Source organism: Anolis sagrei, chromosome 5 (assembly GCF_037176765.1).
Source record: "Anolis sagrei isolate rAnoSag1 chromosome 5, rAnoSag1.mat, whole genome shotgun sequence".
Lineage (NCBI taxonomy): Eukaryota > Metazoa > Chordata > Lepidosauria > Squamata > Dactyloidae > Anolis > Anolis sagrei.
In genome coordinates this window covers 50,214,005-50,235,240 of record NC_090025.1, presented here as the reverse complement: position 1 = coordinate 50,235,240, position 21,236 = coordinate 50,214,005, and the positions used below count along the sequence as shown (strand labels likewise).

At 39.1% G+C, this 21,236-nt stretch overlaps 1 protein-coding gene across 3 annotated transcripts in view; it reads left to right on the top strand.

Annotated features, from left to right (window-relative positions):
- The window catches only part of GATB (glutamyl-tRNA amidotransferase subunit B), an 89,063-nt gene that overhangs the window by 34,178 nt on the left and 33,649 nt on the right, over positions 1–21,236 (top strand). For all 3 annotated transcript variants that reach the window (XM_060778844.2, XM_060778845.2, XM_060778843.2), the window contains 6 exons: positions 542–655; positions 3,587–3,671; positions 4,732–4,776; positions 9,061–9,250; positions 20,270–20,403; positions 21,085–21,163. In XM_060778844.2, the coding sequence (XP_060634827.2) occupies positions 542–655; positions 3,587–3,671; positions 4,732–4,776; positions 9,061–9,250; positions 20,270–20,403; positions 21,085–21,163 (647 nt within the window). The remainder of the gene's footprint in view (positions 1–541; positions 656–3,586; positions 3,672–4,731; positions 4,777–9,060; positions 9,251–20,269; positions 20,404–21,084; positions 21,164–21,236) is intronic.

The following is a 21,236-nucleotide window of genomic DNA, read 5'->3' as shown; positions in this document are numbered from 1 at the left end:
ATTTTCTGTAAGATTATGATTCCAAATAAGTTTTCTTTGGTATATGTGTCTTCAGATGTGCACCAATGGAATGGGTACATATCTGTGGTTCACAGGTAGAATATGGTGGAAAAAACTTATAGAAGCAATCCTAGCTTGTGTTTCATTTTAGATAAAAAATAATGTGTCAGTCTCTTCTAGTTACATCCTTTTAGTAAATGTATTGTTTTGGCAAAGCTATCACCAAGGGAAAATTAGCAGTGTGCTAGTGACAGGTGAAAGTGTAAAGCAGAACGAGGAGCCTTTGGCCCATTTGTTCTTGGACTCCGAGTCCTGTCAGATTTGCCAGAATGGCCAGTGACCACGGATGAGGAGATTTACATTCCAGTAATATTTGGAGAGCCCCGGTTCTGGGGGAATATCAACTCTTGGATTATCTCCAGGCTGAGCCAATTCATGTTTGTCCAAATCCCATTTTTGGAAGCCCTCTACAAATGTTTCACAGAGAATATATGATTAATGTTGTGGAATGAAACCTGTTCATCTGTTGATGTTTCTTTAGAGGGCCAACTGAGAGTAGATGCCAATGTATCTGTGCATCGCCCTGGACAGCCGTACGGAGTGAGGACCGAAGTGAAGAATATCAACAGTGCTCGATTCCTCGCAAAAGCAATAGGTAAATGAAGCACAAATTCCCAGTGGAAAAAAATTAGAAAGACACTTTGGAGCGTCATTCCTTTTAACATTGTAATTTTTTAAGGTTGGACAAGATCTGTTAATACAATCCTGCTGTATATATTCTTTTGGTTTCCCAAGTGTGTGTTGGTGGCAGAATTTAGAAAGTTATTTTTGGCATTGTCTTGTACCTCATCAGATTGACCTTATAAATACAATTTTCAAATCATATGAATCAATTACGGCACCACTATCAATATACAAACAATTGAGATCCTGATGAACAGGAAAAAAATTACTATCAAATGTACAAGGGTTACCCAGAAAGTAAGGTTGCAAGGCATGTTGCTTTATGCTGCTAGAAAATATAGAACTGGATTCACAATTCTGGTTTAGACAAACCCAAACACTGCATAGAATCAATAAACAATCTGCTGTGACTATAGTGTTGCCAGGTTTTCAAAGTAGCCATAAAGAGCAGCTGAAATTTGTTACATGCAGCCTTGATGGTCAGGAAGTAGCTATTAACAAGTTTGTGTTCTGCATAAATACCAAATGTAAGCATTTATTTCAATTAACCAAGCCACATGTTTCTCTGTAAAACCAACATACCTATACTCCTTTATGAAGGGCCCATGCCCCCCCCCCCCAACCCAACCCAACCCAACCCAGAATGTCTTGGCCTTATATAAAATGAAAAGCTTTCCAACCCTCAAATAAGTGACAATCCTTATAAAAGACACCTTCCAGCCCTATAAGTGATAACCCTTATAATAAGTGATGCCTGATGATTCTATGAGAGTAGTAACATAATTTTGAAGGTGCAGCTTGGAACTCCAGAGATTGGTACATGCTTTTGGAAACAGGTAGCTTCAGTAGAGAGCATAAGTAAGTATGGTGCTGCATTCCTTATCAGGCTTATGCCATGACTGTTGCTATAATTAGTAAGACAAAGCCACCTGTGTTCTACAATGGTCCTACATACCATGAGTAAATATATGCTGTCATGCAGCTCCTCTCAGCCTAGACAGCACATTCAGTGGTGATAGATGACACGAATTTCAATCCAACAACATCTTGAAGGTCAGAGTAGCCCACCCCAGCTTAAACTGTACTTAATTGTCTGAAATGAAGCATCTAGGTTTAATTTGTTATCTTCAAAACTTCAAAACTGCTGTGCCATCCTTTAATCTTATTACCTTATGTAATTATTTTATGGTGTTACCATGTGCATGCTAACTCAATATATGTATGCACATGCATGCAAACTGGTTTTACAAACATAGCACAGCTTCTTGTATGTGCAGCTTGATTGAGTCTGAACTGATGTTTTTATATATGCATGTATTTTATTTTATTTTATCTTTTGTTCACTTTTATGTTTGTTTTTAAGCCATCTTTGTGCCATCTGTAAGCCGTCCCGAGACCCTTCAGAGAGATGGTGGCAGGATATAAAAATAAAGTTGTTGGTGTTGTTGTTGTTGTTGTTGTTGTTGTTGTTGTTGTTACTGTTGCCTTTGATTCCTTCTTGATGATGTGATTTTGCTACCAGATCCCATTGTAAAAGAGAAAACAAAATGAATTGTAATTAATTATTATTTACTCTTAAGGCACCAGATCTCATCTGCAGAGGCATCTCTTGTTTCGGCTTAATTAGGGGACCACAAACAAATACCTGATGCTGTATGCTATATTTCAGAGGAAGGAAGTGGCAAATCACCTGAGAATTCTTTGCCTAAGAAAACCCAATCAAATTTATAGGGTCACCATGAATCAACAGGCAGCTTGAAAGCACACACACACACACAGAGCTATCAGTTTGGTTGCAGATTAGCTTGGTAATATTTCTTTTATTGGAAATGATACAGGAGATACTGTGAGATAGGTAAAAGTTGTGTGACTTACAGAAAGCACGAGTCTGGTTTGTGAGTATCACATGAGAGGCTACATATCCATGCAACTGGTGTGCTGGACTCAAAATAGAAATAGTACCATGGATGAGTATCAGTATATGATATGGGAAGGGTTGCAGTTCAGTGGTGGAGCACATGGCTTGCATGCATAAGATTTCAGGTTGTGTTCCCTGGTATTAACAGGTAAGAATGGGAAAGATTTCTGTATGAAATCCCGAAGAGCCACTGATAGCATAGCTTTCCCAACCATGTTGCCCTGCAGATTATTAGAACTGGAATTCCAATTAAACTTAACTGATATTAGAAATGGTTATGGATTGTGGAAATCGTACTCCAAAACATCAGGTAAAGCTAGCATAGACAGTATGAGCACAGTTTAATGATGTTGCTTCCATTGTGGTTCTGCTTTAAATTAGGCAAAAATTCTGATCTCTAAGGCATCTTCTACACTTCCCCAAAAAACCAGATTATCCACTTTGAACTGGATTGTATGGCAGTATACATATAATCCAGTTCAAAGCAGATAAGGTGGATGATCAGCTTTGATCATCTGGATTATATGGCTGTGTAAAAGGGCCTAAGAGGTTTTGTGAGATAAAGGTGGTGATGACATTGAACAGTTAATCCCAGTCAATATAATGGCACAGTCGCTGTTTCAATTGTAGTGGTCCTGAATGTTTCAAAAAACTTGAGTACAAAAATTAAACCTTCTAAAAAGGTATAAATCAAGCATGTGCAAACTTTGGCCCTCCAGGTGTTTTGGACTTCAACTCCCAAAATTCCTAACAGCCTACTGGTGAGAGTTGAAGTCCAAAACATCTAGAGAGCCGAAGTTTGCCCATGCCTGGTATAAACAAACTATCATTTAACTCTCAGAGAAGTTTAGTTTCTTCACAACTCTTTCTTGGTAATAGGCTTACTCCAGTTTCAATGAGGCTTAAAACTGTTCTTTACCTTCTTGCCTGGCACAATAGTTAAGGATGCAACATAACTAAACTGGATTTTCTTGTTTCTTTAAGACTATGAAATACGAAGGCAAATTGAAGAACTAGAAAATGGTGGAACCGTTTTGAACGAAACTCGAACCTTTGATTTTAAGCATGGGTGAGTTTTTCATTTTACCATTTGACATATATATTGCTAATTATTCATCTTTTGTTTCCATCCTATAGACTATAGATTTTCCTCAGTAAGCAGAAAGCAACTGTCTGGATGCACACAAGATAAATTCAGAGCTTGGAAACGTTATTTTGAACAAATGATACCTACCATAATCCCCTAGCTCTCTTCCTCCATAATGTTTCCAAGCTCTATATAAATGCCAGTTAGTGTCCCCTCACCTGAAGATGCTGGTTAATATGCCACACAAAAATCAAAGTTCATAAGCATTTGGAGATTTCCAAAAACTTGTGGAGCTTGTTCTTGTCCTGCTGCTTTTGTCAACAGCTGTGTTCATGGGATATATTATTTCAACATTGTAAAATTATTTGTTTTAATTGTGGCAAACTGATAACATTTCTAGTATGGGCAGTGTAAAAATAAATCTGTGCATAAGGCTCTGGGAAATTGACGCTTCTGTTTTATGTTTTTTTATGTCTGATATAATAAGTTGTGTTTAAGTCTAATTCTAATTTGCTAAGTTATAATTTGTTTTTATATGCTGTGTCATTTAATTTTTGTTATTATGTGTCTATTAGTTCTTATGTTCAGGCATTGAGTGTTTGACTTTTTTGTGACTGGAATCCTCCCTGAGTCCCTTTGGAGAGAAAGGGCAGAATATAAATAAAGTATTTTAAAGATATTTTTATTGCAGATAAAAAATTGCTCCCTAAAGAAAGGAGCTTCCAGATAACTCAATGAGATAGAAGTAAATAGTTTATCTTATTACATAAAAAGAGTGGGAACAATGTATTTTAGGAAAGTAGGAAACTTGAATACCTAATTAAGTGAAAGAGAAAAAAAATAAAGTGGGGGGATAAAGAATTATTATTATTATTATTATTATTATTATTATTATTGCTACCTTTTCCCACTCAAATGACACATTAAATCCTCCTTAACAAAAATGACGTACAGCTATTAGCATTCTGCAGAAACAAGTATACTAACTAAAACCTTTTGGATATCATGCTTTAATTTTTAAAAGACTTGTTCTGTTTTTTAGGTGCACCATCGCAATGAGGGATAAAGAAGGAAAACAGGATTATCGGTAATTATATTTGGGGGCGGGGTGAGTTACAGAAATGCAATCAGCCCCCCACATTTGCTGGGGTTAGGGTCAGAAGACCTCTCTGAAAATGAAAAAACCACAAATAAAAAAACCCTTTTTTTTTTTACTGAGAAAGCATCACAACTCTACAGTTAACATCATAGAGTCGTGGTGAAGGATCTAGAACCGTGGTTCCCAACCTTTTTTTGACCAGGGACCACTTTGACCGGGGAGCACTCTCCAACATTAGTACCAAAGGGGTTACGAATCAGTTTTTGGTCAACTTTAGATTTGGTTTGGTTATTTGGGGTGCTCATTCAGAAAATTGCATTGGATAGACCACATCAGCTCTAGTTTCTGATACAGAACCTATGCCATCCAGTAGTTGCCATCTGCTTACCCACAGAAAACCATATTTAATAATCCAGAGCTGATGTAGTCTATCCAATGCAATTTTCTGAATCAGCGACCCCAGGAACAGACCTAAAAATGAAGAAACATGGAACGGCTCTGCTCAGTGAGGGAAGAGGAAGAGAACCAGTAGTCAGGAGGCTTGTTGTTGCTCCTTTTGTGGGTAGTCAGCCTCTCCCCTCTCAACATTCCTGTTGCCTCAGCACTATAAGAGTGTTTTGCAAGACCAGACGCTCTAGTTGCAACAGTGTAGTAATGTTGAGGCTGCGGACCATCTTGCAGATCACTGGTGGTCCACGGACCATAGATTGGGAACTACTGATCTAGAAATTCCTATAGAGAACATACTAGTCAAATCTACAAATAATCAAATCCACAAAAGTGAAACCTGCAAATATGGAGGCCAACTGTACTCATGAAAACTAGCTACCAGATTATGCTTTTTCTGTCTTTTCACCTTTCTCCCCACCTTCATATCTTCTCAACTTGACAGCCATTCTAAGACACTTTTGTTGAAGGTCAGAAAATCTTAACTTCTGAATGGAGGCACCTGAGGCATAGAAAGAACTGAGGAACCAAGAGAATGATTCTTGAAAATCTGTCAGAAGCACCCCCTGCTTCTTTATAATCCCCTTTATCTCTCAATATATCCCAGCCTAACCCACTCAGGAGAGTCTTTTGACCTTCAGAAGTCATTGGAGCAGAGGGCTTCTGTTGAGGGAAGAAGAAATGGGACTCAGTCCCTTTCTGTATGATTTTTTTTCACATCCAGCACACTGTTTAAAATAAACTTTTAATTGAGCACATGAAAATCGCACTTCATTTTTATTTCAAAGACATCGCTAGACATTAATGTTGATGATGTGGAGCCAAGCATTACTATGTGCTTACTTTCCCCTTCCAGTGATACTTCAAAGTCAAGAACCTGAGGACAAATATTTATTTGCTGCCTTTTAACTAGATTTGCAAGAGGAAATAAAACCACTGCTTTACTCGGTTAATTCAATTACATTTTAACAAAATTTCTAATTGGTAACTGACAATTCCATGGGAAGAAAAATTGTAACCTATCTCTTATTGGACCAACCAAAAGGCAAAGAGTTTTCTAATCTGAAGATATATAATTCAGATACAGATTTGGGGATTCTGTATGTGAGAAAGTAAATTCTATGCCACTATATGATGTGAACTGGCTTTTAAAAAATATTTAACTCCTCCAACACCAGGTGAAGAAACCTCATTAGACTCGACTGACAGACTTTGCCACCATCTTTAATTATCATTATACCTTAGAACAGTGGTTCTCAACCCATGGTTTTCTGTGAGGGTCGCCAGGCAGTAGTGAACTATAAACATTTAAAAAAATGAAAACAAGAAATCACATTATTGCATCCTGCACAAAGATTTATTTGTGTAAACGTGTAACAATCTTTTGTTCAGCAGGTTAGTTTGTTGTGAGGTCCAGGCTCTTGCAGAGTTAACAACAGCTTTATGGTTGCCTTCAAAGGACTGTTGAATCTATGGATGGAAAATCCGTGGATACAGAGGGCCAACAATAATTTGTTTTTATATAGTAGTTGGTGCTCTTTTGTTTTTACCCATATGGGGACCCAAACTGGGTAAAAACCAATTAATTTTTTTGCCATTCTTCAAAAGAGGTCCAACTAAAATTGAACAGAAGTAAAGAGAAAGCCACTAAGATTTATTTGTGCTAGGATGTCAATTGCTTGTTGTAATTTAAGATGAAGGAGGGGGGAGCAAAACAACTATCTATATTTAATTTATGTTCAAAACTACAGAAATAGCACTGAATTATCCATCATTTGGATTACTGGAACATTTTGTGAGTTCCTTTTCATATGAATAAAAGGGGTTGTACTTCTCAACCGTTTTGTTGAGTCACAATAACTTTTCTGATCCCCCTCCAGTTAATGCAATTTTACAGCATAAGTAATGCAGTAATGACCTCTTATGCTTTCACTCGAGCTGTGAGGATTACCCTGGAAGGAATCTCACTGGAGCATTGCAGCACACCCAAATACCTGGGAGTTACCCTGGACCATGCTCTATTCTACAAGAAGCATTGCTTGAATATCAAGCAAAAAGTGGGTGCTAGAAACAATATCATACAAAAGCTGACTGGCACAACCTGGGAATCACAACCAGGTACAGTGAAGACATCTGCCCTTGTGCTATGCTACTCTGCTGCTGAGTACACATTCCCTGTATGGAACACATCTCACCATCCTAAGACAATGGATGTGGCTCTTAATGAGACATGCTGCATTATCACTGGATGTCTACGCCAACAGCAATGAAGAAATTATACTGTTTAGCCGGTATTGCACCACCTGACATCCACCAGGAAGTAGCAGCCAGTAATGAAAGGACCAAAGCAGTGACATTTCCGACCCATCCCCTGTTCAGATACCAGCCAGCACGCCAATGCCTTAAATCAGGAAATAGTTTCTAAGATCTATAGAGATACTCACAGGAACACCTCAGCAAGTGAGAGTCTAAAAGTGGCAGGCTAAAACCCGGAAACTCAATCGATGTCTAATACCAAATGAGAGACCCCCCCCCCCCCGGCACACAGAAGGCTGGGTGACTTGGAAGGTGCTGAACAGACTGCTCTCTGGCACCACGAGATGCAGAGCCAATCTTAAGAAATGGGGCTACAAAGTGGAGTCCACAACATACGAGTGTGGAGAAGAGCAAACCACAGGCCATCAATTGCAATGCAGTCTGAGCCCTGCCATATGCACAATGGAGGACCTTATTATCGCAACACCAGAGTCACTCCAAGTGGCCAGCTACTGGTCAAAGGACTTTTAGTATAATGCCAAGTTTTTAAAACTTTGTGTTTTTTAAAATACATTAAGGCTGTACCCTCGGTTTGCTTCTGATACGATAAATAAAAAAACTCTGTGTAGCTAGTTTTGTGGCAATTTCATTAGTTCTTTATGTATTAACTAGCATTATCCTGTATGACTGGTTAAACTGATTAATTCGGATGGCGCAGAAAAATGGCAGAGAAAAACACAGGAGGAAGTGTGCAAGAATAAATCAGAGCAGAACATATGGAGAATTTTACTTTCTGAACTGCATTTTTTGTTTATTTAAAGCTGGATTTCAACCCAATGGGTGCAGCAGAAATGTACCTACTTCAAGGAATACATGCCAGCTGTTTGCAAAGAGAAATAACAATGTTGTAATTGTTTGACTTTTGCAAATCCACCATTTGTTCATGTAAGGCCAGAATTGGCTTTTTAATCTCCATGTTTTTATCATGGTTGGAATTGGCCCCCTCTTCAATTGAGCCCTTGTTCTTTGATGTTGTCACTCAGCTTCATTTGTTGTGGCACCCCACCGAAGATGACAACTTGGCTTTTAACGCAGCTTGCTTTTTCATTGAATCTCCTCAGATTAATACGAGGGAGGTTGCAACCTGCATGAAAACATTCTTAGCAGCTGGATGTCAGTCTTTCTTTTTCCCTTTGCCAGATTATTCTCCCAGTTGGTCTGAATTACAGGTCCCATTTGGCACTCAGAAGGATGAGTGGCATCTGCATTTTGTTTGTTTTTTGGGGTGTAAAATGTTTTCAATGTATTCTCTCCCCCCATTGCTGGCTGTTTTGACAGCCAGGGGGTGGATCATCAAAAAGAGCTCGAGGCTACGCCTTGGCACAGGGGTTTATCTATTGCTATTCAGAGTATTGCAGTTAAGTTGCATGCTCTGTGTTTTTGGTCTGGTTACATCAAGTTACATCATTAGCCAGATGAATAGCAAAATTTGTTGCATGTTATTAGGATGTAGCAAACGGACCTAACTAGAAATAACACCAGATGAGCATCCTTTTGTTCTCTCCCCAGGTTTATGCCAGAGCCAAACCTGCCACCATTGATTCTTCATGATGCTAAATCTTTGCCGGCTCACGGAAACTCTCAGCAAGTGGTGGACATCGATCGGCTGCGGGAGACTCTTCCAGACCTCCCGAGTGCAAAGAGAGCAAAGCTTGTTGAACGCTATGGGATTCAGCCTCAACACAGTTTTACCTTATTGGTAGGTCTATTGATTCACCAAATAAACCAAGGCACTTCAAAGAGTTGGTGCTTCAGAAGACAGTCTTCAAACTGTCATTTTAACCAGTTATTAACTCTCATAGATTTTTCTTAGGTAAGAGAGATGTTTAATATGCCTTTCTGTTTCTGCTTGGATGCACGCAAATGTACTCAGAGTTTACTTGCTGTCTTGGTTGAGTGTTCATATAATATATAATAACTAATAGACATTATTATGATCATATAACTATTGTATTTAAAATTTACTGTCACATTGCATGGCTTCCGTTGTCGGAACCCAGATGCCTTAAAGAGCCAGACCCAAGAGTATGTCCAAAAGAATAGTTTATTAATACAAAACAAAAGGGACTCAGAGACACTTACTTCAGTGTCCCTGGTGTAAACTCAAAAGTAGCAGCAAGTTTCATCTTAAAAAGCAAACTATAGCAATAATCTGGATTATCCAGAGAAAAAATCCGGATTAAACTGAAGTGCTTCCAAAGTCACGCAAAACAACACAGCAAATGAAGGACAAACAAACAAAGAGCCGTGAAGAAAGAGCCGTAGTCGAATGAAGTCCGAAGTCGAAGAAAGCCAAGTCCGAAGTTGCGAGGTTCCAAAGTCCACGTAGGCAGCGTCATCATCAAAAGCAGTCCAAAGTCAAGGAAGGAGAAATCTGCACTCACGAGAATCCAAGCCAAGTTATAACATGAACAGAAGCAGCAACCTGCAGATCTAGAATCCATGAAAGCAGCAGCGACAAAACCCAAGGCACGAAACCAACACTTTGTCTTCTGCAAAGATCTTACATTTCAGTGTCTACTTTTATCTTACACCTCATCATCCGATGATGAGCTGACCTCCACCCCTTCGTTATCCCTTACAGCTGTCTTTGCTTCTGCACCTGAACGCCAATGCCCATCCCTCCAACTCTTCGACCTCTTGTCAAGACTTAGCTCTCCCCAAGACTCCACAGTATCTCCCGATTGCCAATCCCCACCACCAGAAAACCCCGCAAACGTGTCACTAGATGTTGGCTGAGTACATACATCTCAAACCTCTTGCACCTTGGTCCAGTCCAGTGTGTCATCCCCATCCCCATCACTCCCAGAGAAACCCATGAAAGACTCTTCATCTGTGGGAGCAGTAAGTATATCCCAGATCTTCTTCCTCTGTCACTCCTCATCCGATTTCTGCTCCCAAGTAACCCTCTTAGTTCCCCTATTCACATCCACTGTATCTCCTTCCTCCTCCTCACTCATTTACCCTTCGCTCTCAGAAAACCCTTCTAAGGAATTTTTGTCAGTAGGTGACATAAGTATATCCCGAATCCTTTTCCTGTGTTGTTCCTTATCTAGCTCTTGAGCACTCCTTTTCCCTCTTCTGACACCCATGCTACCACTTGCAGTGTCACTAACAGGCTCTACTACAACATCCGTCCCATCCTCCATCACTTTCCTTACCAGATGTAAGATTATGCCTAAGTCATCACTGTCACCATATGTGAAGGCATCCACTATCTTGCTGCTACCTCCAAAAGTGAGGACTTTCCCTTATCCCCACCTCTGACATCAGTGTACGGATCTACCCCTTCTTCCCAATCCTGCTATCAGTGTTAGGTCCTTCTTCTGTTTCATTGTTGTGGCCACCACTGTGGAGGCCTGCAACATGCCCTTAGAGTTCCTTTGCATTATATTGCACAACTCTAATCCCCATTGGACACAATAGACACAGTGTCTGAACCCAATCTTTATGTATAAAGTGTTCCCAGAGGACAAAAGTGTATGGTAAACAAAAACAATATTTAGAGTAAAGGTAAAGGTTTCCCCTGACATTAAGTCTAGTCATGTCCAACTCTGGAGGGTGATTCTCATGTCCATTTCGAAGCCAAAGAGCTGGCTTTGTCCATAGACACCTCCAAGGTCATGTGGCCAGAATGACTGCATGGAACGCCTTTAACTTCCCATAGAAGTGGCACATATTAGTCTATGCACATTTGCATGTTTTTGAACTGCTAGGTTGGCAGAAGCTGGGCCTAACAGTGGGAACTCACTCCATTTTCCGGATTCGAACCACCAGCTTTTCGATCAGCAAGTTCAGCAGCTAAATATATTTGAAGGAAATATTTCACTCTCACACTCTTCTTTCAAAACTACTAACTTCTTCATTCCTAAATGTGACTCTCTTAATCCTAATCCTCACTCTGTCCTTCATTGTCATCCACTGGTGTTATTCAAATCCCTTCAGACATTCCACCTACCATCTTTCATTTTCAAAACTCAATTCACTCACCCCTTTCTGGTAGCTCCTTATCCGATTACTGCAATTACACCATAGAAACAAAACCAAATTACCTTGATACAGAAAACAATATTTTACAAAAGGTCCATGACATCACAGTCCCCTACAAGACCAGGGTTCCTGGAAGTCACCAGGACGCCACTCAGCTGGGCTTATTATTATTCTCTCCCCACAATCTACTGCCACCACCTGCTTATTTGTGCTTTGTTTTATACATCCAGCTGTGAAATTGAGTGCAAGTATGTGGCAGCAAGATAAACTAACCTTTGTAGCCCCCAGATCAAAACATGCTCATGAATCAAAATCCATGAGTATATGTAATGGTGGAAAATAACAGCCAGGACCATCATTTGATACAGAATCACAAATAATAGTTCTTTGATACTATCTGATTCGACTCTATTTTTAAACCAGAATTTTAACCACCTTTGTTTCTTCTTCTCCCTTTATTTTCATTCTCATCTTATTTATGTGTTTGATGACTACTGCTTTTGATTTTTTCACTTGTCACTCTAGCTGGGAAATGGAAAAATACAAATAAACATAATAACAGCTGTGCTGGATCACATTGACGAATTATATAATTCAGTATTCAGTTTTCTTATTGGCTCACCAGTTGCCCAATGAGAAGCCCACCAATAGGACATCAGAGCCATAGCAACACACACACATACTGCTTATGTTCCCCAACAAGTGGCATGCACTGAAGCATTTGAGGGAATACATAGCTATTAAGATTTATAAGCTACTAATAGCACCAGTCTCCAATCTCCTTCTAAAGCCAAATTGTCTACCATCACTACATCATATGGCCATGATCAAAGCAATGCTTGATGGAGCAATATAAGTTGGGAGATTGGACTCAATACTGATTAGCCCTGCTCCATTAGTATTTTGATGGGTCAACAACAACTCTAATGCAGTTGAACAAAAAGGCGATTAGAGACAAAAATGTTGAGATGGATGCATCTGACAACTTGGGACTAGTAAACATCAGGGTTTCACCACTTGGTATCCTCTATTTAAGAATAGCCAGTATTGTCAACAATATCTTCAAGACTTAACGTCTGTAGCCCTTAGAAAAGCATTTACAGCCCTGTGCTTTCAAACAATGCAATCTGTCTAGAGAGAAGATATAGAGGAATCCCTCATGCCCAGCGTCTTTGTGGGTCTGAGGAAAAAGAGGATTTAATACACTATCTGTTACATTGCCCTTTGAATAATGACCATTGAAACAATCTTCTGGGATCCCTTTTGGAAGAAAGAGCAGCATGGCAACAGTCAGCAGCTATCTGTGACTTGTTAGTGGATTATTCCAAAAATATAACATTAAAGGTTGCCACATTTGCAGTAGCCCAAATAATTCGAGCTAAATTAGTAAAGTCCACAGCAGAGGCTAGAAATGGAAATGGAGATCATTTGGGATGATACAAATCAGACATTTGTTGTTGATGTTGTTGTTATCATGTCACTGCTACTATAATTTTAAAGAGCCAGTATATGGAAAAAGTTTTAATATTTATATTAGAAAGGTGCTTATTGTACTTTTAAAGGTTGTATATTATGTCATGTCATGGCCTATGGCTGGTACAATAAACAATTCATTCAGTCATCTGGCCATGAAAGTTTAACTCCCTTTTACTACTCCTGAATATCCCATCATTCAATTTCATGGGATATGATAGATGAGAGGAAGAAACTCTTTACTTGTCTTCTCAATCCCCACTCTGCACTTTCCAAAGACATATATGACTATGGTATGATCATTGATACATAGAGACAGAGAGGACCATAATCAGTTAGCATACCACAGCCAGAGAGAAACAGAGGCTTATTTAGCATTCTTGCATCAATAAAGTACAAACTAAATTAACAACATATAGTATCCATTGGTTTGGAAACCTTTCAACTTGTGAAAAAAAATAACCTTTCTTAATTTACCCGAGACTTCTTTCACTCTACTAAATCGTCAGGTTTTGTAACATTTAGGCACAGCTTTGAACATTTGCTATTTTGAACTACTGTGTTAGGGATTCCTCATCTTCGGAAGAGGAAGGGGAGCAGGGAAGTGCTCAGGAATTGGAGGAAGAAGAAGAATCAGACGATGAGGGTTTGAAAGTGCCCACATTTCTAGAGAGATAAAAGAGACAGCACAGAAGGTGTTTAGCTAAAATAGCTGCTAAAAACGCTGAGCTAATTGGGAGATGCCCTAACACCTCCTGCATGGGGAACTCAGGGCTATAAATCAGAAGCAGTCACCTGTTGCCGGTAATAACGATCCTGATACTGATGTTTTCACTCCAATGGAATCTGCTTTGTGTCTGCTGATTAGGACTTAGTTCATTGCCCATTGTCTGATGGAAGACTGGTGTTTCTTGTGGGATTTTGTAAAATACTTTAATTTGTGTCTGGATTAAGACTTCCTTGCTTTCTTTTGCACTTTTCAATTGCATTTGCTTATCCTTTGTGTTTGCTGAAGTAAAGCATTTTTCTTTTACTTTCAACATTGTCTAAAGGCTGTTTTTGAAGGGCAACTCAGGACATACCGCTCCTCCCAGAAGCTTCCCTGCTTTGTTTTTATTGCCTTAGAAGGCTTTCTCTTCCTTGTCTTCAGCTACTGTTCTCTGAAAAGTGGCATATTTTCAGATGGATCTCTCTGCCGGTGAAATTAGGATAAAGTAAGTCCTCCACATCTCTGACTTTGCTCAGAGCCCCATAGGTATCCTTGAAATTGGCTCCAGATGTCTGGGGAACCTCCCAGAGCAAATTTTGTAGGTGACAATGAAAGTTACAGGGAGATGAGTAGAGGAAAAAGCTCATTGCAGTAGCAGATGGCTGCCAACATGACATTCGATTTAGGCCTTATGTTGTAAACTTGCACAGCTGTACTGACAGTAAACCAGGTTCTAATTATGAGAATGATATCAACCAATTTAAATCTAGCAGAATTTTTGTTAATGTTTGTGGCCCTAGAATGACTACCTACATCCTTTTAACATTTAGATTCAAAGGCTTTTTTTCCCTCTTTGTTTTGATTCACTGAGATACCAGCTAATCTAAATTCACATGAGACATGGTGTTTCTGTTGATGTTCTAAGCTTACATCAGGAATACAAGCAGATTGCTAATGGGGAAGATGCATAAATCTAATGAACAGTCTTTCAAGTTAGAGTGCCCAAGTGTGCTCATTAAATAAATGGCATAGGTACTGAGATACCTTCAAAATGCAAGATCCATGTTCCTTGCCAACTTGTTAGCGCAAGCATTATGCAGAGGAAATTGCATTAAAATAATGTCATACTTCAGTACTGAAAGATTGTCTTCCCTTTGCTTATCCCAGTTGGTGTTGTGTTATTTCTCCGGAGGATTTTGAAGGATTTTCAGTAAGCCACTCTAATTACAGTACATTCTTCCTCCCTTTCTTCTAATTTGTAAAGATTATTATTAAAAGGTGCATAAATATGTAATTCAAGGATCAAAATAAGCAGGAAACAAAATCCACAAAAAAGACAATAAAATGAAGCAAGTTGTGAATTAGTCGTGAGTACTTCACAAAGCTAAATTAAAGGGTTCAAATTGGAAAGCTCTATATGTGTGTACATTCATATACACTTACGCACACGTAATGCATTTGTAACTCATCTTGCCTCCAAGGAGCTTAAGGCAGTCTGTACAACTTGTCTGTTCTCAGAATGCCTCAGGCAAGGAGAGCGTGACTGGCCCAAGGTCACCCAATGAATTTCATGGCTCAGTGGGAACCTAAACCAGGTTCAAACTTTCTGGCCTGGAAAATAAAAGATCTAAAAGCATATCTGCAAACAAGCAATAATGATTGGGTTTTTACATTTTCAATCTAAATCTAAAATGTGTGAGCAAAAAGGAGTATCTTATTTTGATATTGAAAAGAAACTGTGTGTGTAATATAAACAGTTTTATAATATTGTGTTTTACTGTTATTGTTATTGTCTGAATCTGACACTGAATTATTGCCATAGTTTGTAAGCCACCCTGAGCCCTCCTCCGGGGGTGAGAAGGGTGGAGTATAAGTACAGCAAATAAATAAATATCCCATCACACATGGGGAAATGTCACTGCACGGTTTCTTCCCATGCTGGCCCTGTTGCTTTAAACGAAACACGGGAAGCCTCCTGTGTTCTGGGTACAGTGTCATAGGACACTTGTGCCTCAGTTGAGCCACTGAGCCCCTTTGGAAGTGAGCCTATATCATCTGATGGGTGGCATGGGGCTCCGTGTCTCAACTGGGGTGAACGCGTCCTACAACACTACCAAATACTTGTCTGATGAGGTCAAAGGCATAATCATGAACATAACAACTCAGTAAAAGGGCATTTCATTTTTGCTGTCTGTATTAACTTTAATTTGATGTGTAATATTCTCTAATGGGAATGGTCATATCTTCCCAAACCATTGAAAAATAACACATTCATGAGTAATACACATTTTTAATGAAAATGTCTTATCGTCCATATTTATATTCATAACTAAAGTTTCCATACAAAAAAAATCTTATAGTAATTGTTGGAGGGCAAGACTTAAAATTACAGATAATTAAATGTTACGAGCGAATGCCACATTCACCCCGCCCTTTGCATTTTGGGAGGCATCCAAAGCTTTCCACTTGCACCAGCACATTTTATGAACCAGATAAATATAGAAATTCTTCCTGTTCTCTTTTGCTAATGTAATATTTTTCATATCATTTGACATTTGATTTGTGTGCCAGATTATGGCTCTTTGAGAACTAATGAGCAAATGGAACTTCATTTGTCAATATATCATGAAGAATGCACAGAGTTCCTCCTTCAGGATGGGTGCCTTTATCTTATGATCCAATGTTCTAAAATCACTTCTAAAACTACTAATATTCTCAAATATTTGACCATAAATCACCAAAAAGCTATGTACTTAAGTGCCTACCCATAATGCAAAGTGCTTGTTATGATCTTTAAAGCCCTAGATGGTTCAGGTCCAGGCTGTTTGGATGACCGCATCTCCTTGTACGAACCTTCCTGGGCCCTGAGATCTTCAGGAGAGGCCCTTCTCTCAGTTCCACCTCCATCTCAAACTTGGTTGGTGGGAATGAGAGAGCAGACCTTCCTTCGAGTGGCTGCCCTATGACTCTGGAACTCCCTGCTCAGGGAAGCCAGAATGGCTCCTTCTTGCTATCCTTCCAGCGGCAGGCTAAAATCTTTTTATTTAGACAGGCTTTTAAAGATGAAGGTTTTTAAGGTCAAATTAGGGGGTGCTGTGGTTTTTAACTTTGAATTTGTTTTAATGTTTTTTAACTGGGAATTTTTAATACTGTTTATATTTAATCCTGTTTTAATATTTGTTTATTTCAAATGGTTATGCTGGTGCTTTTATGTTCAGCTGCTTTGAGTCCCCTTTGGGGGAGATAAAAGTGGGGTATAAATAAATACAATAATAATTCCAAGTCCCATAATCCTCAGTTGGCATGACCAGTGGTGTGAGAGGATGGAGCTATAGTCCAATATCTCTGAGGATGCCTGCCATAGATGTAGGTGAAACGGCAGGAGAGAATGCTCCTGGAACATGTCTATACAGCCCGAAAAACTTACAACAACCCAATCTGTGGGATAATCCATTGTTTGCCTCCAAATATTTTTGACCCAAACTCCAACTACTCACATCTTGGACCTAGGTGGTCATAGTCAAGGCACCTGGAAAAAACTTAAGTTGTTGCATCATTGTATATCTAAATCAAGTTCTTAATTGCTGTTGGACTCTCCTAGTCAGATTTTTTAAATCTCATTTAGTAAAGAATATGCATATTATGGTGTGGAACAAGAATTTAATTCAATCTCACAGATGTTCAAAAGGCCACATCCCTTTGGCAATCAAGGCCAAATGCAAAAAGAAGAACATGGGACTAAAAATGCCAGAATATTTTAAAACTTAAATCTTGGGCTGAAGAAAACTTCACAAGTATGAGATATTATTAGAATGATGATATAAGAAAAGAACATGGTGAACTGGGAAGTCCAGGTGGCTATATTTGGCTTCAGAGCTTGAAAGTCCCAACTCTGGCTCTACAATTCAGGGATGTTCAAAATGACAGAGGTCATCAGACAAACTAGTATTTGAAAAAAACCTCAGTGTTTTTACTAGATTAAAATTTTTATGAAGTTGTTAGAAATATGTGTATAATACATTCATTAAAAACTGAAACTCCTGATGAAAGTTCACTTTGAACTGTGTGGGACTGGAGAAGGGCTAGGATTTTAGAGAAAATTGCACTTGGCATTAGATATAAGCAAGGTCCATTCAAGGGTTGCCTTGCTTGAGCTTATTCCCTAAGCTGACAAACTGTCTGAGAGAAAAATATTCTTCCTGTGAGTCATAAGATTTCTCCTGTCTTCTGCTTTGAGCGAGCATTGGTTTGAGTCTGCTGTGCATTTTGATCAACTTCCCAATAGTAAAAACTGTCTGGAAGCAGGCAACTGGCTTAGCTTTCCTTGGAAATATTTTTTTTGTAAGAACTACAAGGTTTACCACTCAGGATGAATTGGGCTTAAACAATCAACAGACAAATTTGACAGATCCACTCATGATGCTTATATCCTGTTTTTAAGTCTCAAAACAATAGATTTTCATCCATTTTAGAAAGCTTTTGTAAAAAGAACTAACAGGGCATTTGGCAATACTCAGAGTTAATCCAGATCCATATTTATTTTAGTTATTAAAATATATGTTGTTGTTGTTCATTCGTTCAGTCGTCTCCGACTCTTCGTGACCTCATACCCATCCTTATATTTGATTTGCATGTTAGTGCTTAGAATTCTCAGCCAGAGAGCTCTATTGTCTTGCCAAACTACAGATTCTAGGATTCCATATGATGGTACCTTGATAGTTAAAAGTGAAATCATAGTGATATAATTATACAGTGTGAAAAAGTCCCAGCATCACACCATGCCCTTTCAGCATCACACCATGGTCTGCTACTAATATTCTACTTACGAGCACCCATGACTTTTATCTAGGACTGTGGTTCTTAACCTTTCTTATGCTACAGCCCCTTAATCCAGTTCCTCATGTTGTGGTGACCTCCAACAATAAAATAATTTTCATGGCTACTTCATAACTGTAATTTTGCTACAGTTATGACTCGTAATATAAATATCTGAGATGCAGGATGTATTTTCATTCATTGGACCAAATTTGGCACAAATACCTAATAACATTTGAATACTGGTGTGGTTGGTGGGGGATTGATTTTGTCATTTGAGAGTTGTAGTTGCTAGGATTTATAGTTCACCTAAAATCAAAGAGAATTCTGAACTCCACCAATGATGAAATTGAACCAAACTTGGTACACAGAACTCCCATGACCAACAGAAAAAACTGGAAGGGTTTGGTGGGCATTGACCTTGAGTTTTGGAGTTGTAGTTCACCTACATCTAGAGAGCACTGTGGACTCAAACAATGATAGATCTGGACCAAACTTGGCTCAAATACTCAATATGCCCAATGTGAACACTGGTAAAGTTTGGGGAAAATAGACCTTGACATTTGGGAGTTGTAGCTGCTGGAATTTATAGTTCACCTACAATCAAAGAGCATTCTGAACCCCATCAAACATAGAATTGGGCCAAACTTCCCACACAGAACCCCCATGCCTTGAAGGGACTTACTAACATGAGCCTCCCTTCAGCCTCACACAGTCTCCCTCGCCCACACATGCACACCATGCTGCCATACACTCAGCAATCCTGCTCTCCCCATCGCACTCGTAGTCTCAGAAACAGCCCTCCTCTTTGCTAAGTGTAGGAGGAGGAGGGTTTTTGGTGGGAGGATTTGCCATCTATTTCCAAAAAGAAAGAGAAGGAGAGGCAGAGTGATCTTCAGCCCTCTCTGCCAAAGGGGTTCCTAAGACCATCAGAAAAATATGTTTTCTGATGGTCTTTGGTGACCCCTCTGAAAACCCCTCACAACCCACTCACTGGGGGGAGGGGTTTCTATCATTGATGAGGTTCAGAATGCTCTTTGATTGTAGGTGAACTATAAAAACCAGCCACTACAACTCCCAAATGTCAAGATCTGTTTCCCCAAACTCCACCAGTGTTCACATTTGGGCATATTGAGTATTCGTGCCAAGTTTGGTCCAGATGCATCATTGTTTGAGTCCACAGTGCTCTCTGGATGTATATGAATGACAATTCCAAAACCCAAGGTCAGTGCTCACCAAACCTTTCCAGTATTTTCTGTTGGTCATGGGAGTTCTGTGTGCCAAGTTTGGTTCAATTCCATTGTTGGTTGAGGGCCATCACAACACGAACTGTATGAAATTGTCACAGCATTAGGAAGGTTGAGAACCATTGCTTTAAAGCAACTTTCCAAACTGGATAACTGAACTTTCTTGCATGAATTAATCCAATTAACAAGCTAATGAATGGTAAAGGTATATAGCTTCTGCAGAATTGGCAGAGAGGCCAAGGTCTTGTCTATCAAACAGTTCCATTGAGTATTCATGCTAATGCTCCTTTGGAAATATTATGAAGTTACTTGAAGCACATTGATCAGACTGACAGCTGGGAATTACCAAGAAGCCAAAAAAGTTAAGAATACTGCATGTGTCATGAGTCCTAAAAAGATTTGGGATAGGGCTTTTGGAGGGGGAGGTTCAGGGATTGTTGGCTTGGCGGCTAGCTTCTTAATACAACATTTTATTTCTGAACAGAATGAAGATGGATTAATGGAGTTCTTTGAAACCGTCTTGAAAGCAACAGAAATGAATCCCAGAAAAGTGGTTGGCTGGATTCTGACAGATATGCTTGGGTATTTAAAAAAGCATAATCTTACAATAAAGGAAAGGTAAGGCTTTCAGAAGTCTGTGTTTTTTAAATCAGGAAAACCTCATACCAGCAGTTAGTCTTTCATAATAGTACAGACATTTTAGCACTAGGCCTAACCAAAGATTAAGAATAGGATACATGTGGGTCTAATGTGCAACATAAGCAAAATAATTTGAGCTTGTAGTTTAGTTGTGTTTTAATCTTCACGTTTTTCAAATGTGTTTGTGCATATGTACACAAAAGGTCAGTGTAAATCTCTGCTTCAGTGTCCACATGTGTTTGCATGTCTGTTCAAATGTCAAAGCCTTGGCATCAGTGTTTTTTTTTTACAGTAACAAAAGGCAAATTGTAGCATAACAGGGAACAAAACCATGCCTTTGTGCATGGAAAATGTATTCATCCATGTTCTAGCCAACCACAAGTGTATACATGTGTTTGAACAACTCTCAAAATGGATGTATGCTCAGTTTTTTCAAGGAGCAAACAAAAAGGGGTCACAAATTTAGGAGGTTGTTTATAAATGCAAGAATGCTTTAACTGACAGTCTATGAACCTTCCATGGATATTTAGAGACATGAGAAATGAAACTGAAATCTCAGTGGAGAGACGCGCACACACCACTAGCTTTTACACGCTGCATCTAAAATATGGTTATCCTCTTCAAGTATATCTGCCTACTTAATTCACTTTTTGTGTCTAGCCCGATCAGTCCTTCTCTTTTGGCTGAACTTCTGAACCTTCTGGGAAGTGGAAGGATTTCTTCTCCAGCAGCCAAACAAGTGAGTATTCTTTTTGAACATAATTTTCCTCTAGCATTTGTTTGTGTCACAAAGCATTTCAGTGTGAACCTGT